The following is a 27,443-nucleotide window of genomic DNA, read 5'->3' on the forward strand; positions in this document are numbered from 1 at the left end:
ACAAAAATATTTTGTTATTTAACAGTGCTAGTCATAAGTTGTTTAGTTTCCATAACAGCTCATAGTAATACTGTACATGCAGTGCGTTATGATTAGTTGTGTAGCAGACATTGTAGTGTATTATTGTGTATTTGTTTCTAACTCTAATGTGTCTCTGGTGTTTTTAGGAGGAGCAGTATGAGTTGAACAGTGAACGTAAAGGTCTCTGTTTGATCATTGTCAATGAGAAGCTTGTGAATGGAGATGTACGACCTCACCCAGTCAAGGATGCTGGTATGAATGTTGTGTGGATACTGTGACAAATACCGCCATACTCTGCTCTGATTGTTTTGTTTTTTTCACAGGAGTGTGTGTGTATACTGTTAATGTTTCATTCGTTCATTCATTCTTAAACCTATAATATAATGCGGAAATCAAGTTCAAAGTGGTTAATGACTGAAGGTGTGTTTGTTTTCCTCCCTGCAGATAAAGTGGGACTGTTTTTCGCCTATCGGGGCTTCAGGGTGTTGATTTATAAAAACCAAACAGGTAGTCAAATGAAGAAAACCCTGGAATGCATCTCTTCTTTGAACATCGCTGAACTACAGCAGTTCGATGTACAGGAATGGTCCTTTAAGGACGAGAAGTTCACTGACCTTCATCTAGAGGAACCTCTACAGCACACAGATGCCTTTGTTTGTTACATCGGTGGTGATGGAGCCACGGGTGGTGTTGTAGGGACTGATGGGGAGATGATCCTCTCCATTAAAGATATAACTACACCTTTCAACGTAGAGAACTGTCCTGACCTGGAGAACAAACCCAAAGTGTTCTTACTAGAGGCTGGCCTGGAGGAGGGAGATCTGCCTGAAGAAGAGTCCATGGAAGAAGATTTCCTGGTCGCCATAGCAAACAAGGAGGATCATGAAACATGGAGAGACGCTAATGGAAGCTATTTCACCCAGTCTGTGTGCAAACATCTGACTGATGGCCGTCTCAGGTAACTCACATAATTAAGAATTATGAAACACAACATAAACATGAATATAAACTATATGAATATATTATTAAGGAATGTTAACTTCTGACCACTTAAATGCCTCCATTGCTGCATGTTAGTCTGAAGCTTTCCATTCATATTTATAATCGACTACATTTAGTCTGATTAACCACTTTATTTTATACTGTCACACAATGGTGTCACGCTAAAATAATGAAAATGTATTTTCTTTTGCCTAATGTTCAACTCCAGAATAGAGACAGTAGGGTTCATGCGGTTCACTTTGCACTCCTACTGCAAGTAGGCCTGATGCCCTGTTTACATCACCACTGATCAATCTATTCATGTGTGTGTGCATGTGCATGCGTGTGTTTGTGCGTGCGTGTGTGTGCACGCACGCGCATGTGTTACAGGGGTGATGAAATCCAGCTCATTCTCAATAATGTCATCAAGGAGGTCAGCCAGAGGCAGATGAAAGAGAACGAGGAGTCACAGATCCCTGGTGTCATCAACACTCTGAAGAAGAACCTGGTGTTTCCAAAACAATGAGATTCAGGACCCGTTTAGACGACAACGGTTTCTAGAGAAAACAGTGAGGTCTCATTGCATTGACACTTTTGTCACCGCTGTAGTGTACATGCCATGTCGCTAGGTGGCGGTGACGCACATATAGACGAGTGACGCTGTTGTACTTCCCTGTTTACATTCACCTGGTAACGTGGCTGCACGTAGTCTGCATCATAGATATAAAAAGCTAGATACCTCTTCCTCCGCTGCAGTTCATTGGAGCGCCTGGTAAAAAAAGGATTGGCGGACACACTGTGACACACGCGGAAGAATTCCATAAAAATTGCATATATACTTTTTTACCAACGCCAGAGCCAGAGGAGGCATCTACCTTTCTATGTCTATGGTCTGCATGTGAGCCATGATGACATCACATGTATTGTCGTTTCCTGTGTTTTTCATGTTCAGATGAGACGGGAGCTAGAGCGTCTTCAAAGATTTCTACCCTGGAAGGGAACACGCTGTTGTTGTCTAAACAGAAGGCATTATCTGACATTTTATTTTGACGTTTTCTATAGAAACCATCTCCGTCTAAACGGGGCCTCAGATTCAGTTTGAATGTTCAACTCATTCCTGATTGATTCCAAAAGATTACTGGCAACCAAATTTCAAAATGTTCAAAATTAGCGTGTCTAACTCACAACCATCACAGATGAGCTTTTTTCCGCTCTCAGTTATAATGAACTGTACTGTACATACCTATATCCGATATGCTAGGTGTTAAGTGATTAAACCTGGTGTTACAAGCTTCCAAAGACTGGTTTCTATTTACTGTTCAGATCCAGTCATTTAGACACACACGCACCTGTAGAGTGAACTGATCCCAGTCTACTAATGGATGAAGTCAAATGTTGATGAACATTTATGTAGCTCAGATATTTAATTAAATGTATGTAATACAATCACAAATAGGCATTATCTGCATCATCTCTGGAGTCATGTGATCAAGATTTCATATTCAATTATGACTGCTTTCCAAATTTTGCAGGCCTGGTGGAGACATGTGCTCTGAGGGGTGCACTATTTATTTTTATTTTTAAGGTTACCGCTTAACTGTAACCTTTAAGCAATAAAAAATATATTTTTGGGGGGGGTCCCCAGATGATGAAACATTGTGTTCTCAGTGAACAGTAAACAAATCAACATACAGTAAATGGAGGACATTGCACAAAAAGTGACAATTTAATGACTTTTAAAACATTTCTAATTGCACATTGTCAAATGTTATACGTAACGTAATAAAGATACAAACATTGTAAAAATAGCTGATCCACAAGCTCACAGCAGTGAAGCATTGTGAGCTTGTGGACCTAAATCATGGTTGTTGAATGATAATTCAGGGATACTTTAAGAGTAACTTGGTCTGTCCACTGAATGATGGCACACTGCTGCCCTCTTCTGGACAAAACCTATAAGCCATTTGTTGAATCAGAAAATGTCATAGTGAGTGACTGCTTTAAAGAGGGGGAAAGCACATAATTACGACATCACATAATGCACATAGATGTTTTCTTCTTCATATAAATAAGCAAAGCAGCTTAATTTTTGTATATTGGTTGGAATTATGTATGACTCCTCACACGGACACTCAAATTATTATAAAATATATGATAGTATGTATTGGCCATAGGATACAGAGCAGTATTGGATTAATGATCGGGCAAAACATTGCAGTTCACAAAGTTCCACACAAGGTCATGAGCAGCAACCAGCATTTGTTAAAATCCAACATTTGTCAAAAATGATCTAGGATAATTGTATTCATAAAATACATTTTGAAGCACTCACCTTATTTAATTATTGACAGTGAGTTAGAAGAAAGCCCACTATGTATGTTCTGGGTAATTATTTGCATCCCCAGAACAGCTTAATTCCCAAAAGTTGGGACATTCAAAAAGAGAAATTAAATTATAAAATAAAATCTAGGGCCATACGTATTAATCTGAATGGTAAACAAAACAAATAGAAATCTCTATAATTCATCAGTACAAAATAGATAGCCTCACATACATTAGAAAAAGTACCTGTAGAGCCTTTTCTAGGCAAAACAACAATCCTTGCGATGCTCACACAAAAGCAGAAGCCTGATTCCAGCCAACTGGGCAAACATCTAGTGCCCGGTTGGCTAGTCTATCAGAGGTCATTGTTTCAACCATTGCTGAAGGAGTATGAAGATGTGGTCCCGAGCCTTGGTAAGCTGAGGAAGGTCCTGGCTTCTTGCAGGTAACATGTTTGCACAATGGGCTGTCCCTGGATCACAAGAGAGATGGAGGAAAGTAAATGAAAGAGGTATAAAACATGGCTATGCAGTGAAAACTACTACTAGTGTTCTTATAAAGCTCTATGCTTGTATTACCAAAACTACGAACAGAAGAAAGCGCTGTGCGAGCTCTGGCCTTTTGAGGCATTGATCCACTCAAGGTCATGTTAACTAACCATGTATGACTCCCTTTTTGGGTATAATACTAAACGTGCTGGATATTTAACCACTTTCAACCTGGCATCCCTGGGTATGTCAACTGCACCACAGGGGTCTTCAACATTGACTCCTAGGCCAGGGGTCCTCAGAGTGTGGGGTCCTCATGACATGGTTTTGAAACTTTTTTAACATAACTTAAACATACATTAAACATGCCATTTGGTGATTGATCTCGCTATGCTGAAATGCAAAAACAGTCTAATTTTGGTGGGCCATCTTGAAAACAATGGCTGCTATCGTTGATTTACGAGTGGCACGGTTTCCTAAATCGAAGAATGTTCTCCAAAGATGATTTGTACCAATTTCCCGCTTCTATTACCATTTGAACAATTCTCCCAAAATGTTGCCGTTATCGGCTTCACTTATGGCGTGTTTTTGAATCAATTTTATAAATGTTTTTATTTATAGGAAAGTAGGATGACAGGAAATGGACAGCAAAGGCCGTTGGGATCGGGACTTGAACCCACAACGCACTGTCAGGCTACACTGTAGCCTAGGTGCCCGGACCGGGCCTAAGGCTTTATTTATTAAATGTTTTACATTTCAAAAATACATTACAGAATACAGTACAGATCTTTCACACTTTTTGATTTTCCCAAAATATTTCTGTTATCCGCTGCACTACTACCTTTAATGTAGACCGCGGGAAGATCAGGAGTGATGTCGCGGGTGATGCCCAGGGCGTGCCAGGGGTCGATGGAGCCGTTGGGGAAGACTATCCTGGTGGAGTTGATGTTGTAGCTGCCATAGTACTCGTTGGTCTGGTTCACCGCCTCTGCCAGTCTCTCGGCACTCACATTGTACAAGTGTGCACACTGCTTGACGTAGTACCTGGACATAAACAGCATAATTACTAACATGTGGTAGAGATGACATGGAAAGTGCTGTTAGTTAATGGTGTTTATATACAGTATATATATATATCACCATCACACGATGATACTGTACATGCACACAGTTTAATGTACTCACGGCAGAGGAAAGCCATGAAAGGGCTGGTTCGGTGAATCCGTGCTCTGGTAGAAACCAAACTCAGTGCAGGTTTGGTAGACCCACTGTCTCTCTGAAACACGGACGCATGCATGCACGCACACACACACACACACACACAATTCATACCCAAGACAACAACAAAAAAAACTAACAACGATAGGGGTCCATGTATTTTTCGGACTATATTACCCATTTCTGAGTTTTGTTTAACCATTCCTAAACAGTATTCAGAAAACCGAACGATTTTACCGATTTTCAGTTCTAAGATGGTACATTCAAATGCAGAATACGGAACGTTTGGACTGTAATTCCGATTTTCTTTTCTCGGATATAAAAGCAGTATTCAAATGGCCGAAAAATACACAGACTCAAATATGATAAAACTTAAAACTCATGCATGCAGCAGCCAGCAGCCCACCCCCTCATAAACACCTACCTCCCCTTGCCCCGGCACGTCCATCCCAGGACGTGCTGGCCATGTATGTAAGGTAGTCATCGTAGACGGCGTTCAGGCACCTCATCTGGAAGGCGTCCATCATGAGGCGTGCCACGGCCACGTAGCGGTCGTAGGGTCCCCCCAGTGAGCCGTCAGCCATCATTCCACACAGCACCTTGATGGTGATTTTGGACCCTACCACACCCTGCAATGGCACAACACTGGGCTCACATCACTGCTTCCCAAACTGCGCACCCGAGAGAAATTTGCGAGGAAAATGTAAAAAACACACATTATGACTGAATCACTTACAGTGTATGCCCTATTTCAAGAATAGTTGAATAGCTGATCTACAAGCTTACTACAGTACATGTTGTGAGCTTGTAGATTTGGCATTTCTTTGTCGTATTTTACATTCATGGATATATTCTTTGGGTGAAAATTATTTTGAAAATGGTTTGACTTGGATCTTATTCGTCATTTATTTTTGCAAATCTTTTGAAATAATATTTCTTTGTTGTAGGAAACAAAGGGGATTTCTACTCTCAAGAAGAACCAATAGTGACTGTGTGTGTGCGTGTGTGTGTGTGTGTGTGATCGTTTAATTAATAATCATATAATATAATGAATTATCATGTGTTTAATAATCCTAAAAACTAGCATCGTGATAATTATCGTGATCGTGATAATTATCGTGATCGTGATAATTGGCTGAAAAGAATCCTTATCATCATTTTTTTTCCATGTGGCCCACCCCTATGTTGTCTTGGTTGTATTGGACCACTTCCATGAAGTTACCGGCCAGTATCTCCTGGAGGTAGGCTGAGTCCATGTCTGACGGGCGCTGCTTGGAGCACAGTCTGGCCCAGGGAAAAGAGCAGAGTGAGGAACACCGATGTGGACTGAGGTGTCGCCAAGCCTGAGGCTCAAGAAAGACTCAGCCAGAGTTTCTTTCCCCTGAGGCCGTCAGAGAGCTAAAGCAGTGGTTCTCAAGCTGTGGGTCGGGACCCCCATGGGGATTCCCAAATTATTTTGGGGGGTCCCCAGATGATTAACTTAATGTGCAACATTGTTTTCTCACTCAAGTAAACAAACCAACATAAAGTTTAAGTGTATAGACTGGGTATCTGCACATTTCTAAAGTGAACATTTTTTAACACCTCTAAAATGACAAATGATACACCGGCCAAATTATCAAATATTAGAGGCAGAAATTGTGAAAATAGCCAATCTACATGCTCACAACGCCTTGCACTGTGAGGCGTTGTGAGCAAGAGCATGTAGATCTGCTATTTTCACAATAGAATTGTGTTATACAAAATGTAATACCTCAACTCATAGTGCTTGTAGGCTGGGGGGTCCCCAGTTAAAATACGATTATTTTGGGGGTCGCGGCCTGAAAAGGTTGAGAACCACTGCATTAAGGTGAGACACTACAGGTGAATAGGGTAAAAAAGTTAACTAATAGCTATCACAATGAAACTTCTCCAGTTGATTACTTACATTAAGACTAAGACTTTTTATATTACAAGTTTTCTGAAATTACATCATTAGATATGCAAATTAGGCATTATATGCGCTAATAATGGCTAATTTGCATACTTTTCAGGTACATAAATCTGAAGATTGGATACAACCAGGTTCAAAATTATTGTTTCATTTTCTTGACATATTAGAGACTTAACAAATTACAGAGGGGATTTTTGATATCTATTTGTATCATTCCATAAATCAGAAAATAGTGTCAACAGGCATAAAAACCCAATTTTCGCCATGTTTTTAGTGACAAAATGTGATGTAAAACAGGCTATGAATGATATATCAACAAACCCCTCTGTAAATATCTTCAGGATATAGATAAGAATAGAACTGGAAGGTTTGGTGTATGTGGGTGCAACTGAAGTGGAGATTTATGTTCCTAAGTATGAGGAAAAACACATTTTGAGAAAACGGCCTTTAAAGATCGGACACACCTCCATCCCATTGAAACCAATTGTAACTTCAAACTCCATTTTAATCATGTTAGATTCATCAAAAATACCTGTCCTCGGTTCTGGTGACTCATACTGCCCGCCTAATACGTGAGGGGGCCATGTTTCTTTGATTTATCTTTTATTTATTTTTTATTGTCTATATATATCTATATTTTATGAAAAATGTATGAAAACAAATGCTGTTAACTCGGCACCTTCACATATGAAATGAACATCTATATGAGTATTTTGAACGTTAATTTTGCATTAGTTTGAAAGAAGGCATGTTTAGGAAGCAAAATATTAAATAATCTCATTTTTTAAAATTTTGAATTTTTACATGTTTTCACCTGCCATGTCTCACCTTAAAGGACACAAAACAAAACTGTAAATATAAACACCCTTGATTGGAGTTTGGAAATATTCTACTTGCACTAATGTGTATACTGTACTGTATGTATGTATATATACCTAAATGTACGAACCCAGTATAAAATTAGCAGCAACATTTGGCACATGTGGCCCAACAGAACACTGGTAGTCAATCTATCAATTTGGAATGATAAAACTGAATAACTGGCATAATAAAAAATATATAGATATTTGTATTGTTAACAAAATTCTATGACACCATGTATGTGTATATAGCTTGTCTATTGTGTTTCACTGTCACCTATGAAACACCACATCAGAAAAAACGAAAAGAAATTGAACAAAAAACGGATCCAATCAAATAGGTGCCGGATCCACCGGATCCAATCAAATAGGTGACAGATCCAATCAAAGAGGTGGGGGAACATGTTCCCCCTTGTTCCCCCACAGATTAAGCACTAGGCAGAACAGAGTTTGCATTGCATTAGTATTAATAAGAAACTGGAGTTTTTAGTGGAGATGTTCCTGTACCTGAAGTCTTTGGTGATGTTGTCCCAGGCCTCAGGGTCTCCGAGGCGCTCCAGAAGGGTGTCAGAAGCCTTTTTCACCAGTAGGGGGCACTCTACATTTTCGGAGGCTAAAGAACGCCAGACCACTTCCAAATACTCTGACAAAACACAGGACAGAGTGTGAAGCAGATGAGAGAGAAACTGAGGGACACAAAGAACAAAGAGAGACCCGTAGACATACATACAATAGCCTACAGATGGATCAAAGAAAGAAGAATAAACAATAAACAACTAAAACGCTTAAATGTGGGTTAATCTTAAAAAGGACAAATCTAGACGGTTTTAAAATCATGCATTTAAGAAGTATGACTCAGTCTTCTGTCAGCTACAGTATGTAAATGATCCAATAAAGCTCAACCTATACAGATGGTAGGTCAAGGGTCTTCAACAGGGGATCCAGGTCGGGACCCCTATAGGGGGTCCTCAGACTTACTACAGGGGGTCCACCAAATCTTTGTGTGATAGAAACTTTTTTCTCCTTTTTTATATTAACCACTTGAACCCTATAGCGTCCATATTCTGAGAACTTTAGCCAAAAATAGCAGATATACAAGCTCACAACGCCTTGCGCTGCGAGGCGTTGTGAGCTTGTAGATCGGCTATTTTTGGCAAAAAGGTTTGGTGTAGAGGGGAAGAAGAGCAGACTAAGTACAGAGTGAAAGGTCAAGGTATTAAGTATTGACAGTTCAAGTGGTTAAATACCTGAAAACACACATCGACATGAATCCAAAATACACTGATGATTGTGCTGTCAAACGATGAAACTATGGAATCTATGCAAAGGTGGTGGGGGTCCCCGCTTCATCTCTCTCTCAACTAAGGGGTCCTTGGCCTGAAAACGTTGAAGACCCCTGGTATAGGTTGATGGTATACTCAACGTACAGTTGAGTATACCATCTATTTTGGAATGAAGTGTAAATCTTAAGGCTATAGGTTTGTGTTTGAGCCTGTCAGTCAGTCTCTGGCAGCATATTGTGTCACATAATTATGTTTCATCCTACCTGGGAAGTTAACTGTAGCATGAATGGGTGCGCTGGTGGCCACAGCAGCATGGACCAGCTGAGGGTACTTAAGCCTGAACCAGGCAGCCAGGGAACCTGGGTACGAGCCACCGAATGCCACCCACTTCATCTGGGTCAACCCCAGACTCTCTGCCATGACCATGCGGAATTGAGCCAAGTCGGTCAATGCCTGGCGACTGCTGAGGAATTGCAGGCTATCGGTGCTCAGGTCACTGAATGGAGACAGGAGGAAGACCAGTATAATCTATTTAGTGGTCCAAAGTGCATATTTAAGTCCTCCCCCAGTCAGGCCAGTACACATCAATGCAACTAGTCGCAACTACTTGCAACCATTATCCCGTTGCAAGGATTATAAATAATGCACATTGGATAAAGGTGTTTTATAAATGCACAAAATCATTTAGGACACAGTAGTAGACTAGTAGTGATTGTGATACCTACACTGTGGGGTGACTCTCTCCATAGAAGCGGTGCTCCAGCATCAGACACAGAGCTCCTAGTTTCTGGGCGTAGGTGAGCCAGGTGCCGCTCTCCATCCACCCCGCGCTGGCTGGGGCCTCTCCAGCTATCATCAGAAACACCGGACCACCCGCCTGGTGGAACCGGTCATTTACAAAGTACCTCTGGGGTGCAAAGGAGAGAATGTGGGTTAGTATTCAAGGGTACTAAATATGGTAATTCTGCATGACGTGTCTGTCAATGGCAGACAGTCAGAATGTGTCTCTCCCTCGCACGCTCGCACGCACGCACGCTCGCACGCACGCACGCACGCACGCACGCACGCACGCACGCACGCACGCACGCACGCACGCACAGAGAGAGAGAGAGACACACACAGAGAGAGAGAGAGAGAGACAGACAAACAGACATACTTACTTGCTTCCATACTCGGTGGTCTGCACCATTAAAGTGATCCAGTTTTTGGGTGAACCATTGCTCCTTAACGTCTGCCCCTCTGTCAAGAACCTCCACCTCATCAAATTTCCTAAAGCCTTTGAAGCGGCCCTCGCAAAGAACACAGAGAAATAACAAGAAAAAGGTTGAATTGCACAGAAATGCTCTACACCATGTGAGAGCCATACTGATACTGTGAAAGTGAAACAAATGCATGTGATTTAGTATCATATGATCATGTGACTGTTTGTTCTTCCTGCACTGTAGTGTATAGTATGTCATCACACCTGACCTGATGACACGTAGTTGACAGCAGTTACTGGAACTTCCACAGAAAAGGGAATTGGAACCTTGGTTACACTTGGTTGAGGAACAAGTGTTATAAAGGGTTTTATGTATTTGATTTCTTCTAACTATAAACATACATCAAATAAGCTGATAATAATAATGCATTATAGACACACCCAACACAACAGTGGTCCCTGGTCTATTCTTAGTCAGGGTAGTGGTCCCTACTCCTTACAGTAGGCAGTAGGCACTTGTTTATCTGTTAGATGTTATACAAGGTATAAAGCTTTAAGCAGCAATCTTTTGCAGTCCCTTTTTTCAAAGCAATCTTAAATAGTATACAAAAAAGGCTCAGATATAAAATGTGTTAGCAGCTCTGTTTATATGTGCAGTATAGGATCTAGAGAGGTTTGTAGTCCTTAGGGTGGTTGTATTCAATTCAGTTCACAAATCTTGCTGCTGTTTGCACATTGTTTTATTTCTCCTTTTGTCATCAGTCATGTTTTCAAACTCATCTTGAGCGTGTATAATCTGTGGGAAAATGTGTCTCTGATGTCTTGGTATAGTGGGCAGGTGTTTAGAAAGTGTAGCTCTGTTTCCAATACAATTGTGTGCAGTGGGTGCATTGTCTGTCTTCCCTTGGGAGTGGCGTCTATATATGAACATACTGTGTGGGTCTCATGTGGTCTATGATGTAGGTCATCTCCATATTTAGGAAAAGTTACATTTTAAAGTTAAGTCATTGGAGAAAGTTAATTTTATATACATTTACATAAATTAAACTATATTAATATACTATATAATTAATGTGTAATGTATCTCTTAGCAAAATGAACCAATAAAGTATGGCCCAAGTGTGTGTCACCAAACTGTTGGAAAGAAGAATAGAAGATGGAAAGCTTGAAATATGAAAAGAATAAAGTTAGACAAGTACTATAGTCTGGCTGACCTGCAGGGGCAACCAGACTATAATACCTGTCTGGTATAGTACTATAGTACTTGTCCCTACAACCAACAAATACTTGTTGTAAACCAGGGTTTTGGTACCATTCTGTAGTTTCTGGGGAATAGCTCCTATTTAGACTTCTTGATTAGACTGAATTTCTATAAGGTCCAGGAAGGACTTGAGAGGAAAGATGAAGACAGCAGTGTTGTTCCTTGGTCCATTTATTGACAGAGTATTGGTCAGTTTCCATAGTAGCTGGAGCGGGAGCTCCCAGCTTTTCCCAACAGTCCTCCGCCGTTTGCGGGCTTCTCTCTCCCAAGTTACATTTCGCTATCACCTTATAAACATTTACAAGCATTGGGGGAGAATCAGAGGAGGGGTCAGAAACCCCTAGGTCATCTAATCAGCTGTCTCCGATCTAACAAAAGATTTGGCTTGGTGATGCCCTGTAGTTTTCCGCTGCCTGTGGGCATGGGGGAGGCAGGCACAGTTTATGACCTACTCCTTGGTTCACTATTTTTAACTCCAAGCAAATGTAATGTAAATGTCTCTTAACATAATGTCTACTTTAATGTTCAATGTGTATATGTCTCACGTATATAAACCTAAGACCTTAAAACATGTGCTTGCATCTTACAGTTTAAAGAAAGTAAACCTTAAATGCCAAAGGTACTACAGTTTAAGAATTACTGTATGTCAAGAAGACAAGATCAGCATGTAGTCTCTTCTTGAATGTCACAGAATCATCACAGATAGGATATGATTAACTCAACTGTGTGTTTAACCACATTTCACCAACTTATCGATTATTTAACTAGTATAAGGTTACCCTGTATTTTAAAATGTGTTCCTAGATAAGACAAGACAAGCTTTTAACAGCTGCTCTGTTGACGCCCTAATCCGCCTACAGTATGGCCTGGAGTCACTGTCTTTATGACTCCCCACAAACCCTTATCTGTAGTCAACTATTTTTAGATCTCCAGGAGGTCATTCCTGACACAAAAGGACCAAGGCAATTAAACCCGAAGAATGTCCTCTTTGAAGGAGCCACTGTCTTGGTTCGATCTCAAAGTAGCCATTTGTTCACTTTTTACACTAAATTATACAAGTTGATATTATGCTGAATTATTATGCGTTATTGTCTGATCAGATATACTTCACATCCCCTCTTCGAAATATAGACAATATATTTCGACACCCAACTGATCAGACACACATGATAACCACTGGTCTACCTACATATTACAGCTTAAAGTTACATTCTTCCAAAAAACGATTCCATCCATCCATCCGTGTTAAACTCCAGGTTAATCTGATTGTAACACAGTTCACTGTCTCTGTGGGCAGTAAAAACTATAGTACAATTAGACTATCAAGATTACTTAACTAAACCCAAACAAATCAACCCCAAAAAATATTGAATAAAAACATGATCATCATCTCAAGTATCATCTTAATAAAAACACATAATAAGATGGTCAAATTGTATAGCAGTTGGCTGTCCCCTCTGGGCAGTGAAACAACTACAACACAATTTAGAACATCAAAGTATTCGAACAAAGCTAAATAAAACCAACTCACTGATACAATCAACTATATTGACCTAATGTATTGGAGCTATGGGGGTCCATTACTGTTACAGGAACATAATAATCCAATGTAGTTTGGATCACCGCCTGTAGTAGGATGCCGATGAATAATACATTCATGAATGCAAAAGTAAGCCAGACATGGTAAAATTCATACACACCGAACTAGAAACAAGTATTCCCTATCCACCTTTTTTTGGGCATGGCCAAAATGTTATCTGCCATGATTGTAGGGGAATTTTCGGAATTGTACCTGTAACATCATAGACACACACTTCATAAATGTCTTTTCCTGAGACTAAACGCAACATGAATGTCTTTTCTTAAACTTAAAAAGGGAAAAACGTGAAAATGTAGATCTTCTTTTTTTCTTCATGTACAAAATGCACACAAAAATATGCACCTGTGCTTTGGCCATACTTCACTGAGCAAAAGATAGAAAGAAAGAGTTAGAGATTAGATAGAGCATAGGGATAGAGTGTGAAGGACACACGTGCCACCGAATAGCACTGAAAGGGGGCTTTAGATGGCATGGTTGTGTCAAAAGTGACACTGGGGCGTGGCAAGGAACTGTCATCTTTCTTCTTTCAGGAAAAAGGGGTGTGGCACTTCTTCTGACAGGGGCATAGAGTGCTCCTCTCATCTTCTCTTAGAGCATAATTAGACTTTCCACGTCTCGTCCATCGGTACCAGGCTCCGCTACGTGAGTTGGATCCATTATCACAGTGGCATCTTCTCCTCCGGCTGGTTCTCTCCATCGTAGGCCACCAAAGTCAACGTCTCTCCAATTGTTTGAATTCTGTCGGAAAAATAGACCCATTTGATGATGGCCAACTGTTGGCTCCATCTCCTTCTGTTGGGCAACTAATCTCCAAGGCAGACGCTGTTCCTCTTTCCGGTTGCACTGTCTCCAAAAATGCGTTCTCTTGTGACAAATATAACAGGGTGCTTTCAATTTCCCTCGTCGTCTCTGCTGCTGTCGGAATGGACTTGCAGCTACACAATCTCTTGTGAAATGGGTCATCGCTCCACAGGTGTAGCAGCCTGCATAATACGATGGGATCTGTTGCAGTCTCTGGAACTGGTTTGTTCGATAAGCATCATCCGGAACTGTTGCATACTGCGGCACCACTTGTCCGGTGGGCGGGTAGTTGACAGGCTCAGCGCATGGCAATGGCTGACTTCCTTCTTGTTGTCGTCGTTTCTCCATGATTTCTGCCAGTTGGGCTTCTTGCAACTTCCTTTTTATAGTCATAGCCTGCAACTTCTCGTTGGCATCTCTCTTTCGGACTAAATTCACAGTGTGTGCCACCTGTTTCGTATAGGATTTAATGTTCATTGCAGAGCGGTTCCATATAAGCTCAAGTTCAGATAGCATCGCTTCAGGTAGACCCTTTTCAATCTTAGTCCTAACCATGGCTTCATCCATGTCGCTCCGGGTGGCATTTCTCCCTGTCAAATCTGCCCACTGTTCGTACACTCTGGAAATGTAGTTATTGGGATCCTCATCCTCTCGCAGTGGGTCAATGACTACAGAGTCAAACGTCTTATTCCACGGATAGTGGACACTAAGAGCGCGGCCCAGCACACCCCTGTGCTCGGCGAAAGGGACTGCGTCGTACTCTCCATTTTCAATAAATTGAGTAAGTCCTGCTTCGGTCAAGATGTCAGTCAACACCTGTTCTCCAGTGGGTCCAGTAGCACGTGTAACTAGCCTCTTAAAATCACCCATCGCTAATGGAATATCCAAGACAAGCTTCTCTAACTTGGTGAGCCATCCGCAGGCACCTTCGTCAAGATTTGGCAAATGACACTCAATGTGTTGAACCTCCATGCTTGACAACGGCTTATAGTCCAGATTCGGTTCTCCGAGAAACACTGGTGCTTGTTTCACAGCGTATTGAGACATGCTCTCAACCTCCTGTCTCCTGGGCTCAGGACTTCTGCTCTGCGGTCTGTTCGCTCTTCTGATGACACGCTTGGTAGTGTGGCAGTGGTCGTCATCTGTTCTTCTCCGTTTCCTCGTCTCCTGAGGGTTCATTAGATTTTGACTCTCCTCAGCCATACTTCTTCGGTGAACACCTGACTTCTTAATCTTCCACAAAATGTCATCAAAAGTCATTGTTAGCTCAGTTTCTGCCGCTGAAAGCTGACTCAGTTTTTTAGTCAAGCGGACACACTGTGCTTGGTGTCTCTTCAACTTTTTGCCAATAGCGATCAAAGTCTCAAAAAGGTTTCTCTGCTCTTCAAGGTCACTGTCATTGTCTCTGTCGCTGTCACTGTCACTGTCCACTCGAGACTCCATAGAATCTTCCTCTGCCGGGCTGGTGTCGTCCGGTAGACAGTCTGTGCACTTCCTGCCAGCATGGCGGGCACGCCAATGTCCTCTGTGGTCACCGCTGTGTCTTCTCTCCTCACTGCGGCGGTCAGCAGCTCTGCGGATGTTGTCATCACTGCTACGTCTGCTGTCATCACTGCTGTCCTTGCTGCGGTGGTCAGTAGCTCTTCTCGCTGTAGTCATCATCACCTTTCTCTTGTGTAGACTGCGGTTGCTTCGGCTTTGCTCAGGTAAACCAGGTTGCACTGCTGGTGTCATCGCTGACTCCTCCTCTCCATGACTCGTCCTGGTGCTCAATCCAAAAGGTACTGCTGCAGCTGCGGCGGTCGTAGCTGGCTGCTTCTCCTCTCCTGCTGGAGACTCTCCTCGCAGTCCTTCATGTGCTGTCAATGTCAATGTCTCTATACAGGGAGGCGACCTGCTCTCTGCCCTCTGTGGCTGTGACAAGCATGGCAGGGGCTCCGGTTGAAAAAAATAAGGATGCATAGGTGGAAAAAGTGGTGGCTCTTCACATGCTGACAGATGTGATGTCACATGTTGTTGAGCTGCTTTGCATACTGTAGCAGAGCTAATCAGCCGCTTTGCCTCTCTAAAAAATAGATCTAGCACAGCAAGTTCCAATTGTCTTTTCTTCTTTCTTTTCTCTGTTTTTTTGTTCTGCTCTAAATGTACGGACTAATACTTGCATCGTCTTAACTCACTCCCTGCTAAACGTCCTCAGAACGTCTTTTCCCCTGGGGATGTCGGTGCCAGACGTCTTCTGGACGTCTTTTACTGTACATACTGTACACAAAAGATCTCAGCCTTATCCAGCCTCTCACAACATATGATACACTTCCTCAAAGTCTGACAGTGTTTTTTACAACATTAAACAAAAGTGCACAGCCTCACATGAAATTAAACATCATTAAATTGTCCAAAAAGAAAAACCTCTTCTCAGAAACCTGAAACCTTATACAATGAGAGCGAGACGGGTAACCAGAAAGCCGTGGCTTGTGTGTGGGCGTGCTAGTGTGTGTGTGTGTGTGTGTGTGTGTGTGTGTGTGTGTGTGTGTGTGTGTGTGTGTGTGCCAGCCAATCAGCTGGGTGGTCCGCTGTCTGTTTCAGTACAACATTCAAAACCTCTCTCTACCCTTCTCAGACAAAAAAAAAGTAACAACAACACACAGACAGATCGCTGTATAAATGGTTGTAAAACATTGCCGATATGTTCACACAACTAACACAGCACGTCGAAGTGAAAAACTATCGTGATGTCCCCACACACACACACACACACACACACACACACACACACACACACTATAGCAATCCAGCAAGCAGATACCAGTCCGCTTTCTGTTTCAGACAGTACAACATCATTTCAATTCAGTGCCAAAAGTAACAACAACAACAACAACACAGACAGATCGCTGTATAAATGGTTGTAAAACATAGCCTTACCTGATAGTTTATAATCCATAAACCCTGAAACATGACGGTCGCTCAAACAGACCGTTAGCGATCGGTTTCTCCTCTTTTTTTTCTCCCTGCAGGCATGCTTGGCCATGGCCAGAGCAGTATAATCAGAGAGTGGTGTCACCGCGGGGTCAGAAACAGCGCTGGTCACGTGGTTCATTGTCACTTTACACCTCATAGACTTCAATGCATTTTGTAAACTTCCGGTTCGCCGTTTGTCACTATACGCCAATAGATGTGTGCGTAGAAGACCTGGCCCCATGAAGTGAACGGGAGTGACGCAACTCTAGGGCTCTGGCCATGGCGTGAACGAGTTTGATTCAGCTCACTTGAACAATCCTCCTAAACCTTCCATCTTCAATGCACAATCGGGTGCCGATTATGTTCACACAACTGATCGACGCGTCGCCGACCCTGCTGTCCAGGCGGCTCCAGAAGCGCAGCGCCCAAGAAGAAGCCAGCGCCCTGTGGCACCCGCGGCTGCTGCAGTGGAGAGTGGAGACCGATGGCAGCGACTCCAGGTCTTAGACGCAGCCTGAGAGTCACTGCGTTCAGGGATCTGGCTGAAAGTTCCTACGACTCGGAAGAGACGGACCACGGCGACATGGAGCCGTAGGGATGCTGCCAACACCAGTGGTACGAAGCATTTTATTTGTATTTGTATCGTGTTTGAGTCTCTCTCTCTCTCTCTGTACTGTATGTGATCGGGCAGCTGCATACCCCTGCCATACCCACTCTGATCTGCGCGCAATGAGCCCAAACACGTTGGCAAACAACGCCAGGCCTTTCCCAACGGATCTGTGCTCCTCGTTGTGTTGCCTAGTTGAGGTTGCGTGTGCGCGCGCGCTCGTTGCTCTAGAATAAAATACAAATGTTCATTTTGTGTAAATCATGACTTTGGTAAATCAGAAGGGGGGAACAGCATTTGTATCGTGTTTCAGTCTCTCTCTCTCTCTGTACTGTATGTGATCGCTGTGTTCTGCATACGGAGTGAGTGCATCTCTCCCAGTGGCGTCAGTTCAGAACAAGCTAAAGTATGGCAACATGACTGGTGTCTTGCACGCGCGCGTGCAGGGCACGCGTGCAAGACACCAGTCATGTTGCCATACCTTAGCAACAGGCACGATGAAAAGTAGAGCCTACATTTTTATTATTTACCTCTGTAGCCAAGGTATGGCAGCTGCATACCCCTGCCATACCCACTCTGATCTGCGCGCAATGAGCCCAAACATTGTGGCATTTGTATAGTTACATGGCTTTTGGAACGAATGGCAGCATTGTTTTTCCTCATGTATTGATTGATTGAAGACTTTATTAGAAGTTTGCATAGGAAAAGGTACAGTTTCATGACGGTACAGTTCACTGGTACAAGGTCTACTAAAAGGTTATCCATGAAAAGACTAAGCTTATTTCCACTGGAAACCATTGAAGTATCTCATATAACATTGAATGACAGACAAATAGAACACAGTACTATGCAGTAGATATGTAAAGAAAAACAAAAAAGAAAACAGTAAGTCTGAACAAACAGTATATACAATGTATGCCCACATGTATTGTGGATCTTTCTCTAGAGAGAGATTGAGCGAGAGCGCCACTGTGTGGGTGTGCACGCATGTTGCAGTTTAGTTTTGTACTAAATCTGTGTGCTTTGTTTCTTTGTGATCAATCTAGACACTTGAGTGTGAGGAGCCAGGTCCATCTGCAGGTGACAGCGAATCATTGGTTGGCTTTAGTCAAGGTACGGTTATTTTTGTTACAGATGGCCTACATTTATTGTATCTGTGTTCAATGCTTTTATCCATCTAAAAATCCAAACATCCACATAGCAACTGTAAAAGTCTTCATTCATTCTAAGTGTCAAAATGCATACATTGAGACATGATGGGGATGGAAACAATGTAGGCCTACTGATTTTGTGCACAATATTACCTTGCAAAAACTATAACTAGCCTATTTTTTATATTGTTTTTCAGCTTCTGAGCCAGTGGATTCACTGCCCAGCTCTTCTGTTCCTGACATTTTTATTTTATTTCATTTGAAACCCTCAGCGAACGTGAGAACTGAACTTTTTATTCTTTGTCATTTACTTGAAGCACTACTGAAAGGGTGGGAAATGTTCCTTTTGTCATTGCCATTTACTTGAACCACTACTGAAAAGGCGTGGAATGTTCATATTTTGTAGTTTACTTGAAAACCACTACAGAGGGGGGGGTTGAAATGTTCCTTTATTCATTGTCATTTACTTGAACCACTACTGAGAGAATGAGAACACTTGTTTTTGTAATTTCAAAAAGCACTATTGAGAACTGTGAATGCACTTGAAGTCTGTAAAATCACTTTATTTTTTATTCATTGTTATTTTTCCCTTTTGTTTGAAAACACTGTAAATATCTTCTGCATCACTGAAGCCAAAAATAAAAGGCAGAAAGGAGTTCTGATCGAGAGTCTACTTTACTAAAACATGTATTCAGTTTGTTCCTAGAGGTGTTTTGGGTGATACATGGCCAATTTTCTAAACAACAGAACATGTTTGAAACATCTGGATGGGAGCACTGGAAAGAAGGCGACTTCATCTTTCCAGAGAGGTATAGTTTATATAGTATTCATAGCTCCTTCATATTTATTCAATTTTCCCCCCAAAAAAAAACTCTTCTCAGAAGCCGTTTTTTCGCCATACCATACCCTATACTTTTCCACCTTACGAGATCAGCAAACATGTTTGAAACGTATGGTTTAGAGCGTTGGAAAGAGCACGAATTTGCCTTTCCAGCAAGGTATAGTTTATAATAGCAATCATATTTTATTCATAAGTTATTCCATTTTCAAAACTAAAACATGCTTTTACTCAAAATGTCTTCTCAGCAGCCTGTGAAGACCCCATACCATGCCCTTACTTTTCCACTTTCTGAGATAAGCGAACATGTTTGAAACGTATGGTTTGGACCACTGGAAAGCACACGAATAGGCCTTTCCAATAGGCCTTTGTTTTGTTATTTTATGCCTCAACATCAATGCGCAATTGTCCCTCCAAGATGAGTGAAATCGTCAGAAATCCTTGGCAGTTCTATTGCACAGGCAAGTTGAACTTGGCAGAGAATGAGTTAATAAGTTTCATATCAAAACTCCCTTGCTCTGGCCATGCAGGTTCTATGTCACTCCACCTTATTGACCACTTTTTTGAGACATCAGATATGCCTAATGGACTAGATTCCTGTATGACCTCTGCCGGCGTCATAACTTTCTCAGTATCCATCTTAAAACTAAATGAGTAAAAAGTTAAACAAAGACAAAAGTGATGGTGTCTTGTTTACAAAAGTAATAATAGTGGAGAAAGTGAAAGATAAAGAGAGAGGGAGTCAATCACACACTCATTCAGATCTCACTCACACACAGATGTCACCCACACACACTCAGATCAGATCTCACAGGTCACAAACACAGGTCGGGGGTCAGTCAGCAGGACTCACACACTCATTTGCATTGGGGGAGGCCAATGTCTTCAACCACACACACACACTCATTTGCATACAGGCCCAGTGTAATAAGCCATCCCTTCCTGCTTAACTTCTCACAAGACTTTCACACAAAGAGGAAGAAAAATGAAGGAAGAGATTACAGAACAGCTTTTACTTAGAGAGTTAGACCCTAAATCACTTCATTCACACTCGATCACTCACTAACCCTCTCACTCATACACAAACATTGACCATTTGTTCCCAATGTAATTACTCCCTACTTTTAAGCTAAAAGTTAACCCATTAAATTTGAAATCCCAATAAAATTGTCAAAAATAGATATATATGAAATTTACCTAGTCTACTGTCTGTTACTTTTAGTTACCTACTGAATGATTACATCTGTTAAAGTTTAACCTTTGTCTTCAAAATGTTTATCCCACATTAAAACCCAATTACATGAATTATGCTACTTCCATTACAATCCCAATAAATGAATGATATTGTTATGTATACCTATACCCTCCCCTCTTCGAGATATCAACCAATATATCTCGACAACTTAAATCAATACTCCAAATAAACTATAATTTACCCCAAAATGTGAAGCCTAGCTCAAAGAAAAAGCTGACCCGCAGAAACCCCGACTATATACTGTACGCAGCCTATGTGCGGCCTTTGTTCCTCCTCACACACTCACATTCACACAAAGAGAATACCCCCTCTATATACTAGACATAAAGAAGAAACCCCTATCATACACACTCAGCCTAGTAGCAGACAACGAACACACACACAAGAAGAGGAAAGGAAAAAGGAAAGTTGTTCAATGAAAAAGATTCAAATTATTCTAGCCGAACGGAACTACTGAATTAGGTAAATTCACAGGAAGACAACCAAAATTGTCCTACTGTTAAATTAAGGGATAGCAGCCCTCAGTTGTGCTTAACAACAATCAGAAACCTAAACATTGAACAAAGAGAATGAATGAAAAAGGAGAATAAAGGAGAAAAAATGGAAAATACCCCCCAAAACCCCCAATTAAAAAATGGCTAAACCCTACGCTAACAACTGGCTAACACAGGAGTGACTAGACAAAACGCAGGTCTAATACCGGAGTAACTAGAAACATTAACACCAGAGTGACTAAGAAAACATCTCGACAAAAAATGACCGAGGCCTCTCTAACACTGACTGTCCTCCGCTCACGCCAATATACTCACAGCCAAAAAGGTCCAAAAGGAACAAAACAACCGAACGCCATCACATCAAAATCCTCCTCGCGTCCTCCTGAAGTTCTCTTGCGTGGAGTCCAAAAAAACTCCATCAGCAGCGGGTTTCCGGCATCATTCTGTTGTAAACCAGGGTTTCGGCACCATTCTGTTGTAAACCAGGGTTTTGGTACCATTCTGTAGTTTCTGGGGAATAGCTCCTATTTAGACTTCTTGATTAGACTGAATTTCTATAAGGTCCAGGAAGGACTTGAGAGGAAAGATGAAGACAGCAGTGTTGTTCCTTGGTCCATTTATTGACAGAGTATTGGTCAGTTTCCATAGTAGCTGGAGCGGGAGCTCCCAGCTTTTCCCAACAGTCCTCCGCCGTTTGCGGGCTTCTCTCTCCCAAGTTACATTTCGCTATCACCTTATAAACATTTACAAGCATTGGGGGAGAATCAGAGGAGGGGTCAGAAACCCCTAGGTCATCTAATCAGCTGTCTCCGATCTAACAAAAGATTTGGCTTGGTGATGCCCTGTAGTTTTCCGCTGCCTGTGGGCATGGGGGAGGCAGGCACAGTTTATGACCTACTCCTTGGTTCACTATTTTTAACTCCAAGCAAATGTAATGTAAATGTCTCTTAACATAATGTCTACTTTAATGTTCAATGTGTATATGTCTCACGTATATAAACCTAAGACCTTAAAACATGTGCTTGCATCTTACAGTTTAAAGAAAGTAAACCTTAAATGCCAAAGGTACTACAGTTTAAGAATTACTGTATGTCAAGAAGACAAGATCAGCATGTAGTCTCTTCTTGAATGTCACAGAATCATCACAGATAGGATATGATTAACTCAACTGTGTGTTTAACCACATTTCACCAACTTATCGATTATTTAACTAGTATAAGGTTACCCTGTATTTTAAAATGTGTTCCTAGATAAGACAAGACAAGCTTTTAACAGCTGCTCTGTTGACGCCCTAATCCGCCTACAGTATGGCCTGGAGTCACTGTCTTTATGACTCCCCACAAACCCTTATCTGTAGTCAACTATTTTTAGATCTCCAGGAGGTCATTCCTGACACAAAAGGACCAAGGCAATTAAACCCGAAGAATGTCCTCTTTGAAGGAGCCACTGTCTTGGTTCGATCTCAAAGTAGCCATTTGTTCACTTTTTACACTAAATTATACAAGTTGATATTATGCTGAATTATTATGCGTTATTGTCTGATCAGATATACTTCATACTTAATCAGGCTGATTCATCTATCATCAAGTATTTAACAATCTAAGTCATGCAACAGAGCAATATTAACAGCAAACTTAGGTTGATAATCAAATCAGGTCTTGTGATAATATCAAATAAACTAACTTACAAATGGTCATTGTCGCACAATGAACAAAAAGGTCCACATTTAACTTGTCAAAGCCAATGAGGCCAATTTGAAATGGGTGGAGGTTCCTCCCTGGCCCCACTGGTAGTGTGCGTGCAATCTTTCACACCGATAGAACTGACTAGGAGGGAGGTATTTAATCCACAGACCTGCAGCAGGCATTTACTTGGCCACCTTGCGGAGCTCTGCCAAGACCCATATTGCCAGTGACAGAAGGGCCACGGAGCCAGACTGGTGGGTTGCTGCCAGTGGAGTGGGTACATACAGCAACAGGGTGCTGATGCCAAGGGCCACCTGTCCATAAGCCACCACCGCAAGGAGGCCGATGGCGATCTTCGCCCTCCTGGGCAGCATCATCCTCCTGGAGAACAGATAGAGGCCTGTAATGGCCGTCAACGACGACATCGCCAAAATTCGGTGGTCAAACTGCACAGTGGTGGGGTTCTCAAAGAAGTTCTTGAGAGTAGGGGAGAAGGCCAGCAGGTCATCAGGCACCCATCGCTCTCCCATCTTTGGGAAGGAGTTGTACACCAGCCCGGCATCCAACCCAGCAACAAATGCACCTGATAGGGCAGTGAGGAAAACCAGTCCTCCAGTGCCCTTGGCAAACCTCCTGAGTTGGGCCAGACGCTTGGTATCAGCCAGCTTGTTGGGCGGCAGCAGCATGGTGAGGCCCGTCCACAGGCTGGCGCAGTAGAGCAGCAGGGCAGAACCCAGGTGGGCAGACAGGCGGTACTGACTGACCCGAGGGATGTCGTACGACTCTGGCCTCTCCTCCAGACCACTCTTCACCATGTACCAGCCCAGCAGGCCCTGAAAGAAGACACATCCACACAGGCCCACTGCTCGCCACTTCATGGAGCGGTTGAAGTATCCCTTCTTCCAGAAGTACATGGTGGGCAGGGTGTACGCCAGGCCGACCAGCCTGCCCCACATACGGTGGCCCCACTCCATGTAGAAGATGAACTTGAACTCTGGCAGAGTCATGTCGTGGTTCATTACTTTGAACTCGGGAAACTGCTGGTACTTGGAGAATTCGGCCTCCCACTCCGCTTGGGTCCGAGGGGGCTTCATCTCTCGCACCAGATGCCAATCCACCATGGAGAGCCCTGACTCCGTCAACCTGGTGACTCCCCCCAAGACAATGGCCCCAACCACCAGTCCGCTGCATCCCACTAACCAGCGACCAACGACGCGGTTGGTGGCAGCGTTGGGTACAGTGCCAGCGGTCGGAGTAGAACCGGTCCCTGCTTCCGCTGTGATGGTGCTCTGAACTCTTTTTACTATCCACTGTCGCAGCTGTGGACTCCTGCCGCTGCGTGTGAACGCTTTCCCCCCAGCAGCACCACCGCGACCCCCGCAGAGCACCAGCGACCTTAACGAGGGCAGCAGCATCCTGACAGCTGTCAGTCAGTCTGTGATCCAAGGAGAAAGGAGGCTTCAGGTATAAACAGTAAACTAATCATATACCACGGCAGGAAGGATTCTTATCTAACTAGCCCTTGTCCCTTTTATTCCCATATATGGAGATCCCTGATGTCATCAATATTAGGCCCATATCTTGGAATGCCCATATATGGCCATACTGTGTCAGTCTCATGTGGTCTGATGACGATGTCAGACATCTATGATGTCAGTTATCTCCATATGTGGGAAATGTTTGCACCGAGGCATGTCCCGATGAAGCCGGTCGATTTGACATAAGGCCTGTGGGAAGAGTGGCGTGGCAAAATAAAGTTTATCTAGCATGATGGAAGAAAGATAGAATGATGGAAAAGTCGGACAAGTATAGTCGCCAACAAATTTGATAGCCTTGATGGTGTCATAATGGCTGATTTTACACTTGGTTGCATGGTGAAAATAGCCGATCTTCAAGCTCACAAACAATGAATCACAGCGTGACACGTTGTGAGCTTGTAGATCTGCTATTTTCAGAACGCAACAGCTGAGCTCAACCAAACATAAAATGACTTGTCTTTGAGTTCTACTGGATCTCAGAGTAATTTTAGTCTAGTTTTTATTCTTTGACGAAATTATCAATATATTAAAATAGTAGGATATTTAGACTAGTTTTAGTCATCATTTTTGTTTAGTTAGTGTGGTTGCCCTTGCAGGACAACCAGACTATAGTACTTGTCTGACTTTATTCTTTCCATCTACGTCAGATACTGTAAACGTTATTTTGCCATACTAATCCTCCCATAGTTTTTGTGGCATGCACTCGAGCTATATGTCAAATCGACCGGCTTCATCGGGACAGGGGTGCATTTTTCTAAGAGATCAGTTATATATATATATATACAGTATTATAGTTTAATTTATATACATACATACATACAGTGTATATATATATATATATATATATATATATATATATATATATATATACACAGTATATATATTCATGAATACATTTTATCCATTGACTTTAATTAAAAATTAAACTTTTCCCAAATATGGAGATGACTGACATGATAGAATTCTGACATCATATACCACTGGCACAGTATGTCCATATATGGCCGGGGCATTCCAAGATGTGGTCTTAACTCACCGGGTGCCGTAGACGAGATTGACGGGCGACTCTTTGATGTCTCAGATAATGATGTTACGCTATGAAGTACTCTTCTTGTTGGCTTACAGTACATTGCACCCCCCAAGTCACTCTTTTAGTAAACAAAGTGAATAAAAAAAAAAATAAGACATTTATACTTTTTCCATACATAAAGAGTTCAACTTTGTGCTGATTTTATTATTTGAAGATCCGGACTGATTCCGCAGATTTGGATCCAAATATTCAAATAGAAAAATGTTGTACTTTATTAATGCTGTGACGAATTTTGTAGTGTTTTCCCAGTGTTTATATATCCTTTTAGATCATGTGTGCCTGTGAGGTCGAGTCTTTGGTATTGAAAAAACGGGTCCATGCTCAAGTTCCCTCAACCCTAAGTTCCCTCAGTGACGTGGGTGAATGTTAACCTGGTGAAATGGTAACCTGCTGACACTGGTGAGTAGCTAACCTGCCGACGCTCGTGAATGTTAACCACACTATGCCTAAACCTAACCCTGAAACCTAACCTCAGTGGGGCTGAGGGAACATGGGTCGAGGGAACATAGCCAATGATCTCGAAAAGACAATATATGGAAGCTCAGTGCTGCCTGAGACCTCTAGAAGCTGAACCTCTGGCTGTTAGAGTGGCCAACTTTATCCAGACTGGGGTTGCAGGCAAACTGGATCATAGGAGGAGGTCCACACAAGAGGATGACAGTGTCGTCGCTGGGTGGGGGGAGGTGGTCCCTCACCATTTCTTCACTGACAAAGCCACGGCTGTATTCCCAGTCCTCGGGTGCACGGTCCACAGTGAACCACAGTTTAAAGCGGTCAGGGTGGACGGCCGCAACCTCTTCCAACTCTGGTCGAAGCAAGATGTCTTTCTCCGTCTGGTTGGCAAAGAGGAGGTGACAGACTGTGGTGTCCCGAGGATCCTTCACCACAGCCGTGATGAGCTGCAGCATGGGAGTGATCCCCGTTCCTCCAGCAATCATGCCCACTTGTTTGGCTTTCTTTATCACAGCTGGTGACTTCCTATCCTCTTGGATAGCAAATGTACCGTGGCCCTTGTAGACCAGCCGGCCACTGGGCCCCCTGAAATCCACCGTGTCATTGATCCTGAGGCTCTCCAAATACTGGCTCATCTTTCCACCTTCTGGATACTTGGGATTGACACCCTTGAAGTAGATCTTCACCACCAGGTCGACGTAGCCTTTGTCATCATCGCTGGACACGGGCGTGTACGGCCGAACGACCGCCTTCCCGTCTATTTTGGCAGACAGATAAATGTGCTGCCCGATGGGGAGTCCAAGGACGTGCTCCGGAGACGGCAGAGCAAAGCGGAATTTCCTTGTGTCATGGCTGACAATCTGTTTGTCTATCATCCGTAGTGCAACCTTAACGTTTGGGTCCTCTAATGTGAGGGCCGGTCTCCTCTTGGGGAACAGCAGTCTCAACATGAGGTTGATGATGCCGTCGACGCCACTCCGGATCAGACCAATGATGTAAGACAGCATCTTTGTTTTGTTTCAGAGTCAGAACCCAGGGTGTTGTTTGTCTATCCGTGGGAACAAAAAAATGGTTCTCAAACTAATTTAAAATGTCTCCCCTTAACTCTGACAGAATACAAATGGACCCTAACGGGCAAATCTGATGTCACATTACTGACCTCATCACTGACTGACATCATAGCCTCTGTCCCTATACATTCATTGACTAATCAATTCCCCACTACCCCATGTCATGGCCGTGGGCAGGCCGAGATGCCAATATAGACTAGACATATATGGACTGGTCACGGCAACAATAAGCAGGCGTATCAAATATGGGCATGCCCGATGTCAGTGTAAATCGGCAAAACAGATTGCTAAAATATGGAGTGTGTCCACATTTTGGTAAGATTTCTTACATTTTTCAA

The 27,443-nt window shown here is 42.6% G+C and overlaps 3 protein-coding genes across 3 annotated transcripts; all 3 read right to left on the reverse strand.

Moving 5' to 3' along the window:
- Positions 1-3,479: 3,479 nt before the first annotated feature.
- LOC308285137 (putative serine protease K12H4.7) lies at positions 3,480-15,703 on the reverse strand (the record flags this gene model as incomplete). The annotated part of the gene is made up of 10 exons (XM_080725854.1): positions 3,480-3,796; positions 4,654-4,856; positions 4,998-5,088; positions 5,455-5,659; positions 6,209-6,314; positions 8,331-8,466; positions 9,370-9,602; positions 9,832-10,013; positions 10,267-10,395; positions 14,522-15,703. The coding sequence occupies 10 exons, from the start codon at positions 15,701-15,703 to the stop codon at positions 3,687-3,689; spliced, it is 2,577 nt and encodes an 858-aa protein (XP_080581980.1). The 3' UTR covers positions 3,480-3,686.
- Positions 15,704-23,136: 7,433 nt separating this feature from the next.
- On the reverse strand, positions 23,137-24,369 carry LOC308285385 (heme A synthase COX15-like; the record flags this gene model as incomplete). The annotated part of the gene is made up of 1 exon (XM_080726120.1): positions 23,137-24,369. One exon carries the CDS (start codon positions 24,367-24,369, stop codon positions 23,137-23,139), a length of 1,233 nt encoding a protein of 410 aa, XP_080582246.1.
- A 1,773-nt stretch (positions 24,370-26,142) lies between these two features.
- LOC308285313 (NADH-cytochrome b5 reductase 3-like) lies at positions 26,143-27,042 on the reverse strand (the record flags this gene model as incomplete). The annotated part of the gene is made up of 1 exon (XM_080726026.1): positions 26,143-27,042. One exon carries the CDS (start codon positions 27,040-27,042, stop codon positions 26,143-26,145), a length of 900 nt encoding a protein of 299 aa, XP_080582152.1.
- Between the last annotated feature and the right edge of the window lie 401 nt (positions 27,043-27,443).

This window comes from Nannobrachium achirus, assembly GCF_963921795.1.
Source record: "Nannobrachium achirus genome assembly, chromosome: 5".
NCBI lineage: Eukaryota > Metazoa > Chordata > Actinopteri > Myctophiformes > Myctophidae > Nannobrachium > Nannobrachium achirus.